Source organism: Lemur catta, chromosome 6 (genome assembly GCF_020740605.2).
Source record: "Lemur catta isolate mLemCat1 chromosome 6, mLemCat1.pri, whole genome shotgun sequence".
NCBI classification, from domain to species: domain Eukaryota; kingdom Metazoa; phylum Chordata; class Mammalia; order Primates; family Lemuridae; genus Lemur; species Lemur catta.
In genome coordinates, this window is record NC_059133.1 from 37432866 (window position 1) to 37443829 (window position 10964).

The window sequence follows — 10964 nt, forward strand, 5'->3', positions numbered from 1 at the left end:
AGCTTTGTCAAAGATCAGTTGCCTATAAATATGTGGCTTTCTTTCTGGGTTCTCTATTCTGTTCCATCAGTCTATGTATCTATATTTACACAAACGCCATGCTGTTTTGGTTACTATAGCCTTGTGATACATTTTGAAGTCAGGTAGTGTGACGTCTCCAACTTTTTCTTTTTCTAAGAATTGCTTTGGCTATTCTGGCTCTTTTTTTGGTTCCATATAAATTTTAGGATTTTTTTTCCTAATTCTGTGAAGAATAATGGTGGTATTTTTATAGTGATTTCACTTGATCTGTAGATTGTTTTGGGCAACATGGTCATTTTAAGGATATTGATTCTCCTGGTCCATAAACATGAAATGTTTTTTCCATTTGCTTATGTCAGCATAAGTTTCTTTCATCAGTGTTTTGTAGTTCTTTCATCTCCTTGGTTAAGTTTATTCCAAAGTATTTTTTATAGCTATTATAAATGAGACTGCCTTCTGGAATTCTTTCTCAGATATATCATTATTGGTGTGTAGAAATGCTACTGATGTCTGTATGTTAATTTTGTATCCTGCAACTTTACTGAATTCATTTATCTAAGAATTTGTTGGTGGAGACTTTAGGTTTTTTCCCAGATATAAGATCATATCATAAGCAAAGGGGGACAATTTGACATTTACTTTCCATTTTGGATGCTTTTTATTTCTTTCTCTTATATGATTGCTCTGGCTAGGACTTACTTCCAGTACTATGTCAAATAAAACTGGTAAAAGTGAACATCCTTGTCAGTTTTTAGAGGAAAGGCTTTCAACTTTTCCACTTTCAGTATGATGTTGGCTGTGGGTTTATCATATACGGCCTTTATTATTTTGAGGTATGTGCCTTTAATGCCTACTTTGTTGACAATTTTTACTGTGAAGAAATGTTGACTTTTATCAAATGTTTTTCCTGCATCTATTGAAACAATCATGTGGGGTTTTTTTTCACCGTATTTTTTAATTATTTATTTATCAAGAGAAACTATTCCTCAGCCCACATATTCATAGCTCAGGAACACAGGTCAGTGACAAACTTCTATGTAAATCAACCCAAAGAAATTCTTTATATTCCAAAATCATTTTGCACTCTGAAAGATACCAGCCTCCCTCATCTCCTCAAAATCTTTCACAGAATCATAATTTCTGTAGAAATCTGCATATGCCTTCTTTCTTGGTTCAGCCACAGCAAACTTATACAAAGCTGCAACCCCCAGGGATTCAACGAATATTCCTACAATATGATACTGCAGATGCCAGGCCAGGAGGCCACGCATCTGAGGTTTCATCAAATTGCTGGAAGCCATGGTAGTTACTGTCCTTGATGGGTATGCCAACCTCAACACATCCTTCCTGGCTGATGGAGAGAGAAACTGCTGGTTCTGTGTTTTTTGTCCTTCATTCTGTTGATGTGATGTATAACATTTATTGATTTTCAGATGCTAAGCCATTCTTGCATCCCTGGTACAAATGCCATTTGATCATGGTGTATTATCTTTTTGATGAAGTGTTGGACTCAGTTTACTAGTATTTTATTGAGGATTTTTGTGTCTAAGTTCATTAAAGATTGTTGTGTCCTTGCTGGATTTGATGCCAGGATGATACTGGAATCAAAGAATGAGTTTGGGAGAACTTCCTCCCCTTTGATTTTTGGCATACTTTCAGAAGGACTGGTAATATTAATAGTTTCCTTCTTGTACATTTAGTAGAAGTTGGCAGTGAATTCAGCTTGTCTTGGACTTTTCTTTTTCAGGAAATTTTTTATTACTGATCCAATCTTACTACTCATTATTGGTCTCTTAAGGTTTTCTATTTCTTCTGATTCAATCTTGGTGGGTTGTACATTTCCAGGAATGTGTCCATTTCCTCTAAGTTTTCCACTTTATAAGCATATAGTTGTCCATAATAGGTTCTAATGATATTTTGTATTTCTGGAGTATCAGTCATCATGTCTCGTTTATCATTTCTGATTTTTTTTAATTTGGGTCTTCTTAGTCTAGCTAGTGGTTTATCAATTTTGTTTATCTTTCTGAAGAACCAACTTTTTGTTTTATTGATCCTTAGTATTTTTTTATTATCTTATTTAATTTAGTTCTACTCCGACCATTATTTCTTCTGCTCATTTTGAATTGGTTTGTTTTCTTTTTCTACTTCCTTCAGGTGCATTTTTAGATTGTTAATTTGTAATCTTTCTACTTTTTTGATGTAGGCATTTTATGCTATAAAATTCCCACTTGGCACTATTTTTGCTGTATCCAACAGGCTTTGGTATGTTGTGTTTCAATTTTCATGTGTTTCAGGAATTTTTTTTATTTTCATCTTAATTTACTCATTGACCAAATGGTCACTCAGGGGCATGTGTTTTAATTTCCATGCATTTGTATAGTTTCCAATGTTCCTCTGGGTATTCATTTCTACTTTTATTCCACTGTGGTCTGATAAGATACTTGACATGTTTCAATTGTTTTTTAATTTGTTGAGAATTGTTTTGTGGCCTAACATACTGTCTATCCTAGAGAATATTCCATGTGCTGATGTGAAGAATGTATACTCTGCAGTTGTTGGATAGAATGTTCTGTAAATGTTTGTTAGTTTCATTTGGTCTAAAGTCTAGTTTAAATCTAATTTTTTTTATTGTTGCTAATTTTCTGTTTCAATGATCTGTCTAATGCTGATAGTGGGGTGCTCAAGTTGCCCGCTACTATTGCATTGCAGTTTATCTCTCTCTTCAGATCTACTAATATTTGCTTTATGCATCTGGGTGCTCCAGAGTTGGGTGCATATATATTTAGAATGGCTGTACTCTCTTGCTGGATTCATCCCTTTATCATTATACAATGACTTTCTTTGGCTCTTTTTTTCTGTTCTAAATTTAATGTTTATTTTATCTAAGTATAGGTATCCTGCTTGCTTTTGTTTCTTCTTGTGTAGAATGTCTTTTTCCATACCTTTACATTCAGTCTATATGTGTCTCTACTATTAATATGTTTCTTATAAGCAGCGTACAGTTGAAACATGTTTTTAAATCCATTCAGCTATTTTATATCTTTTATGTAGAGGATTTAATATGTTTACATTCAAGGTTATTATTGATATGTGAGGTTTTGTTCCTGTCATATTGTTCATTGTTTTCTGGTTGTTTTGTATATTTTTTGCTACTTTCTTCTTCTCTTATTGTTTTTCACTGTGGTTTGATGGTTTTCGTAGTGGTACCATTTGAGTCCCTTCTTTTCCTCATTTTTGTATTTGCTTTACCAGTGAGTTTTACCCTTTCATGTGTTTTAATGTTGGCAAATGTCAACTTTTCACTTCCAGATTTAGGACACCCTTAAGTATTTCTTTTTTTTTTTTTTTTTGAGACAGAGTCTCGCTTTGTTGCCCTGGCTAGAGTGAGTGCCGTGGCGTCAGCCTAGCTCACAGCAACCTCAAACCCCTGGGCTTAAGCGATCCTACTGCCTCAGCCTCCCAAGTAGCTGGGACTATAGGCATGTGCCACCATGCCCGGCTAATTTTTTCTATATATATATTTTAGTTGGCCAGATAATTTCTTTCTATTTTTAGTAGAGACAGGGTCTCGCTCTTGCTCAGGCTGGTCTCGAACTCCTGACCTCGAGCGATCCACCCGCCTCGGCCTCCCAGAGGGCTAGGATTACAGGCGTGAGCCACCGCGCCTGGCCAAGTATTTCTTGTAGAACTGATCTAGTGGTGATGAATTACCTCTGCTTTTGCCTGTCTTGGAAAGGCTTCATTTCTCTTTCATTTATGAAGGATAATTTTGCTGTATATAGTATCCTTGGCTAAAGGTTCTTTCTTTCAGCACTTTGAATATATCATCCCATTCTCTCCTAGCCTGTCAGGTTTCTGCTGAGAAATCCACTCTTAGTCTGATGGGGCTTCCTTTATAGGTGAGTAGATATTTTTCTCTTGCTGTTTTTAGAATTTTCTCTATGTTATAGTTTGACTATAACATTTGTGGAGAAGGCCTTTTATCATTGTATCTGTTTGGGGATTGCTGGGCCTCTTGTATCTGGATGTCTAAATCCTTTACTAGCCTTGGGAAGTTCTCATCTATTATTTTGTTAAATAGGTTTTCTAACCCTTTCATTATCTCTTTGTCTTCTCGGACCCCAATAATTTGAACATTTGGTCCAGATGTTACAAAGGCTTTGCTTATTCTTTTTTATTTTTTTTCTTTATTTTTGTCTGTTTTATTCTAAAAGACCTATCTTCCAGTTCTGAAATTCTTTCTTTTGCATTTTGTATTTCATTCAATTAATTTTTCAGTTCCAGAATTTCGGTTTGGCTCTTTTTTTATGATATCTATCACCTTGGCCAATTTATCATTCATATCCTGAATTGTTTTTTATGATTTCTTTGCATTATTTTTCAGAATTCTCTTGTTTCTCACTGAGCTTCTTTAAAATCAATATTTTGAATTCTTTATCTGGAAGTTTTAAGATTTCTTTGTGATTTATATTGCTGTAGAATTATTATGCTCCCTTAGAGGTATCATATCTCCTTGCTTTTTCACGTTTCCTTGTATTCTTATGCTGATATCTACTCATCTGGTGAAACAGTCAATTCTTTCTAGTTTTGAATTTACTTTTGTAGGGGAGGATTTTTTCCTGAAGATGTATGTGTGGTTTGGGCTGGGTAGGGCACTTTGGCTTTGATTTTGAGTGTGTGCAGGATGACTGAGGTATGATTTCTTTGGCTGTGAACAGTGTTAATGGTACCTGTGATTTCCTCAATGGGTTAAGTCACTGTTACTAGTGAAGGCTGTGGTGAAGTTGTGCTGGGGACTAGGATGCCACATGGGCCTGCCTTAAGGCCCTAGTGGTGGCAGCTGTGGACTGAACTTTCCTATCTTTGTGTCCCAGGGTGGTGTATAGTGGCACCTGTGATCAGGGTCATTGGCAGGCCAATTCTTCGGTTTTGAGATGACTTGTTTGGATGCCAGTAGCAGTAGGAGTGGACTGGGTAGGTGGGCAGGTTCTTAGGTCCCTGGACAACCAGTAAGGCCTGGATGATGGCAGTGGCAGTGGTGGGATGATTCTCTGGGTCCTGAGTGGTATGTATTGATGTGGTGGTAGCTGCGATGGCTAGGCTGGCCAGTCTCTAGGCCCAAAGGTGGCACTTGCAAGTAAGTGTCAGCTGAGATGATAGTGGCCAGGAGTTTAGACCCAACCTCAAGCCAGCAGGAGGAGTGCTCAGGTTAGGGGCAGTAGAAGACATGCTGAGGCCCTGCCACTGGAGAGCATGAAACCAGGCTTGGTGGCCACAGCCTAGGCCAGTAGTGAGGAACAAACATACCACTTGTGCTCCAATCCCAGAGGGGCTTGATTCCCAGCCAGCGCTGGCTATAGGAGCCCCTGTCCAGCTCATTACCAAGTCACACTGGCAACTCGCATCCTGTTCACATCCCAGGGGTGCTCCCCTCCTAGAACTGGCAGCTGCAGCTCATGCCTCACTCATTTCCTAGCCCCAGAGGAGGGAGTGCTGTTCCCAATTCCTCCCCTAGTCCCAGTGGTGACAGCTTGAGTTTCCCTAATGCCTGAGACCCAGTGCCACTGAGCCCCAGGAATACATGTGTTCTGCCAAAGGCTAGATTTTAAAATGGCAACTTACTGTAGCTATTTAGGTCTCAGAAACAGTGTGCAATGCACCCAAGCTCCCTTCCTGAAGTAGGTCTACTCCAGTCTCCCAGCAACTCCCTGAGTTAGTTTCAGGGCTTGGGAGGGTCAAAGGGTTCTCCAATGACCAGGACTGCATGGACCTCTGGAAGTTTCTCCTTACGCTTTACCTGCATTGGGAATTCACTCCCAGTATCCCAGCCAAGTAGGTCACCTTTCTTCTCCTTCCTCACATTTGTGTTTCCTGTCACCTCTCTATGTTGAATTCCAGCATTTTCTCTTAGATAATGTATTCAAAGTATGTCTGTCTATACATTATTTTAGTTCTACTAAGTGGAGGAGGTAGGCATGAAATGCTTCTAGTCAGCCATCTTAAAGCCCCTCCAACAATTTGGGTCTTTAAAAGCTACAGATTTCTTTTTCTTTTTTTCCTTCTAGAAAATGTATGTTTACCCTATTCCTAAACTATTTTTATTTAGATTTAACGATTATTTGTGAATTTTAGGGGACGAATTTTCATTGTAGAAAAATAATGGTAGATGATAGGTAGATAGATAGATTAAAGATGGACATAGAATAGGGTGAAACTTGTTAGGCTTGGTGACTCATAAATGTGGGATAAAAATAATTAAATGAACCAAAGATGACTCCAACATTCCCTAGCTCTGCTGGCTGGATTGAGATTAAAAATATAGTACATCCTGAAAAGCAGGGATGGATAATGAGTTCAGTTTGTACATATTGAGTTTGGGGGGCTTGGAACTATACAGGAGGTAGTTAAACATATGAGTCTGGAGCTTGGAGAAAAGTTTTGAGCTGGAAACATAGATTTTTTTCCCAGAAGAAGTATAAAGAAAGTAGTTTAACACAACAATAAAAGCAATCACTCAAGGAGAATGTTCCCTCTTCCTGGACTTGGCCATAATAACAGTAGAAACAATTCAAAGATAGAATTCCCATAAACACCAGCACCGAAGGAGAAAACAATATAGGAAATAGGCAAAAAGTTCTGAGTGGAACCAGGAAAGCACAGTTTCTAAAAAGTAAATGGACCAGAGTGTCAAATGAAGCAGAGTTGTCCAGTAAGGAAATACTAAAAATAGTACAGAATTTGGGCCATTAGAAGATTATTTGTGGCCTTATGAGGAACAGTCTCAATACCATAATGGGAGCAGAGGTCCCTCTTTTGAGAAGTACACATGAGAGGAAAGGAAGATACAGAAGGCTGAAACCCCCATAGAAATCATAAATGATTTGAAGAGAAAGTTAAAAGCAGAGGGGCCTGTGTTTTACTTCCTGGTTGGAAGTCTGAGTGGAGATCTTATGGACAAGACAGTAAAAGGAGCTGAGGAAGATAACTAGCTGTTTGGCTAGAGAGCAGCCTATATAGGATACTACATACTCCAGCATGGCAGAGAGTAACTGGCTGAGGGTTGCCTGTCTCTGACCCCCCAAAGGGTACACAGAAGTGCTCAGAGAACCAGTGAACCAGAAGTAGGTCTGCTCTAGGGATGAGAAGGCCACTAAATGCAAGGAATCTGTGGTGAGTGCCACCAATTTACGTGAATACCAGAACATATTCCCCAAGGAGTCAGGCAGGTTTAGCTACACCCCAGCCAACACCAATGTCCAGGGGGAAGATCAGCTCAGTCACATTGCATTCAAAACCAGCAATGGCCCAGGGAAATTTCAGACCAGGAGCCCCAGACTCGATACCAGAGGGTCTGCTAGCATCTTCCTGCACTCCAATTCTTTTGAGAAAGAGGATAAGAGAGAACTCCTCTTAAGAGAGGGGAGGAATTGCTCTGGTAAGGAATATCATTTTGGCTTGAACAATTATTTATCCAAATAATGAATTTGAAACAACCCCAAAGATACTTTTTAAAGTTCAAAAAGACTACTTCAAAAGGACAAACTCGAAGCTTGGGACATTTTTTTGTTTTTTGTTTTGATGTTATCTTTCCCACTATCAGGGAAACAAAGGCTAAGATTCAAGTATAAGAAATAAAAATCATCCTATTTTTTGTACATATTTAGTATATAAATGTTTACCCTTCTGTACTTTCAAACAAAATATCCTGGTTGATATAACCAAGATAACAGTAGGATTTCTTTTGCAGGGGATGATGGTGAAACAATTGTCCACATTTTTAATTAACACAAGGGACTAACCATAGGAAAATAGATGATGGGGATGAGGAGGAACAGAGTATGTCATCCCAGATAGCAGAATATTCAGAGTGGGAGAATCTTTTTTCATAAAGGAAGAAGAATATCAAAATTACAGATGCCATTTTGTAGAGAAGGCAGAAGACTGACATCTTTCAACTCTGCCGTCCCTGCATCTGAGGAGATCCAGTGGAAATGACATACAGTTCTGGTAAAGAAGTAGCAAGAGCATACTGTAAAGAAAGTGAGAATATAGGAGAGCTTGCTTATCATAGAATGAAATTTGGATAGGGAGACCAGTGAATTTTGGGTCCTCCTTCATAATGGGAGTCACAGATCATGACACCAGGCAAGAGATAACCATGGAAACGAATATGCCTGGCACATAAGGGATGTGATAACTCTGATGTTTCGAAGAGAATCCTGATGTAAGTGACTTTAGTATGAATGTTAGCAGAGGTCCCAGCTTTAACTGGAGGCCTTGTAAAGCCAGCAATATCTGACTTAATTTGAAATCACCAAGGTCAGAGCAAGCCAATCCCTCTCAGGGATGGAGGCCTGGTCTGTGGGTTTGGGGGTTGATTGTGGTAAAAGGCCTGGTTAGGCATTGATATGAACTCTGAGTAGAAATTTCAGGCCAGCGAACAATCTCTGCTACCCTGAGCAGTTAGCCCAAGCTACCTTCCATTCTCACCACCCAGTGATTGCAGTCTCCATTGACCCAAGCAAGACATTTCCTGAATCATCAACCTTTTCTCTATCCAAAATCTCTTTTATTCTCTTTCACCATCAGACCCTGTTTTGTAAGATATAATCTACTAATAAGACGTAAATATTGATCAAAGAGGGAACTCAAGTATTTAAGAGGTGGGGAAAAACATCAAAGCATGAATTATCAAATTCTGGAGAAATTCTGTAGTTCAGCCAGAACTGAGAGAGAGAGAGTGCATGCATGAGCGCCAGACCTTGTGGAAAGAGAAGAAGAAAACAAAGGGAGCATGCTGGCAAATATGTGGAGTGGTTTGCATTCTTTTAACCTCAAGAGTAAGAGCAGCCACAAACACAGAGTTTTGCTAAATAGTGGCAAAAGTCTTGGTCAAACTCAGTTGTACCTATTCCCTTCCTGGTTGCCTCCACCTGATCATAAAGACATTCCACTAGGAAAAATGAAAATTAAGAATTAGATGATAATTAGAGGCAGAGTTATTCTTGGTGTTGTTAGCTGGAACTTGGGAGAAGGCCTACAAAAGCCATGAGCACCCTTGGCTGCACACTGGAATCACCGAGGCTGCTTTAAAAAAATTGCTGATTTTATAAACTCCCCATTCTCATGAGTATCCAAAATTTTAAACTACTAATCTTGGGAGTCTTCTGAGAGAAGTTTCTACTACAGACAAAGAATATTGTTCTAAGGAAAAGATTTTAACTTATAGATAAAAGAGTTAACTTTAACTCAGTCAGAGTTTCTGAGTTTTGTGGACCTTTGTTCTTCTGCTACAAGTCATAAATCACACTGGCTGCCTATGACACTGGCTCATCTGATATACACAGCAGCATCACTGACAGGAAGAGACCTGGAGAAACCTGGAATGGGACACGGTAGAGGCTCAGTCTCTTGGCATCTGGGTACAGGGAAGCTAGGCTGCTCTCCCTGCCCATCCCATCTCTCCAGAGGACCACGCCCACTCTAAGAGGGGAATGACAGGGAGTCGATTATCATTTTAGTGGGTAACCATTAATTTATTCATATATTTTGTTTTGAAGAAACAGCATTTGTTCAGGATAAAATAACCAGTGTCCCACTGGAAAGGGGATACAGAACTGAGACTAGATAAACTTACTGAAGTTTCTGGGTCAGACAAGGCAGTCAGAAATGAAGTTATCAGACAGTTGGAAAACGAAGCTAAGGGCAAAGATACAAAGTTTTATTGAGCCGGTGTAGCTTTGTCCCAGATGAATAAGTGTAAGATGGCCTTTAGGTTCTCAAAATTTTGAAAATAATTCTCTAATCCCATTAATTAATTTGTAGGTCTTATGGACCCAGATAACCCAGGAAGGAAAAACATAGTCTCAGAAACAATCACCTACGTAACACAGCCAAAGACCCATTTGGCATAATTTAATGCCAGACTCAGGTTTCTCCACAAAAACAGCGTTTGGCTACATTTCTAAAGTGCTTTCATTTTATTACTTGGTTTCTTATTTGTTGGTTTATAGCTTGCTGTTTATTCTTACCCTGGCAATCTGAGTTGTTACATTCTGTCAGATGTGTCCTCTGCATGGAAAAGGAAATTAGCTGTGTAGACTTGCCCTGACACCACATTTAAATCATATAGGACTAAATTTTCAAAATTCCAGATGAGACAAACTATTAAACAAATATTACACACAAGAGGATTTAGGAAATTTACACATGGCTTCTAAAATGTGGCAGTATAAGCTATTTATATGAACGTCTGCCTTTTCTGAGATGACTATTTAATCCCTCAAAGAGCTGATATATGTGCAGTTGACCAGCCTGGTGCCTAATGAATAGCTGACACTCAGTCATGCTGATTAAATGTGAGTCTTACTCTTAGAAAGAAACAGTGGTCATGATTCTAACCATCAGAATTGAAAATGAGAACATTTGGGAGAAATTGTACATTTCAGAATTAGAAATGCCAAAAAAAGGGTGGTATGCTAGGTTTTGTCTGATGTGGTTTGGCTGTTTCAAGCACAGCTTAAGAGGAATATGCCAGAAAGTATTTGGGAGATTGGTTCTTGGATAAGCTTCAACCTACCAGCCTCATCTCAGACAACCCTATTCTGACCCTCTGGTTTTACTGTTGTCTATCTTGCTTCCTGCCAATTTTACCTTTCCCCTTTGGTGAGACCCCCAACAAGGTCATGCCTCATTCCCAAACTACATTTTACATTTTCCCCCTGACATGTGCTGACACCTTTGTAGTTCTGGTATTTGATAGCATACCTCACTTGACTCAGCTTTGGGAAGCTCCATTATTTAAGAACTGGCCTCACAGCTAACACTAATGTGACCATGTTCACAATACTCTGCTAACTTCAGACACTTACTCTAGACTTAGAACAGCATATTTTTAAAAGTTCTAAAAAGAGATAATAACCATGTCCCATGCAGGGATGGAT

General features: G+C 38.9%; 1 protein-coding gene across 1 annotated transcript; it reads right to left on the minus strand.

Moving 5' to 3' along the window:
• Positions 1-975: 975 nt before the first annotated feature.
• LOC123640642 (cytochrome c oxidase subunit 6C-like) lies at positions 976-1322 on the minus strand. Its single transcript, XM_045555223.1, has one exon. The coding sequence runs from the start codon at positions 1320-1322 to the stop codon at positions 1095-1097; it is 228 nt and encodes a 75-aa protein (XP_045411179.1). The 3' UTR covers positions 976-1094.
• Positions 1323-10964: the final 9642 nt, after the last annotated feature.

Excerpts from the sequence above, each read along its gene's own strand:
- LOC123640642 (XM_045555223.1), bottom strand. The coding sequence starts at position 1,322 with ATGGCTTCCAGCAATTTGATGAAACCTCAGATGCGTGGCCTCCTGGCC.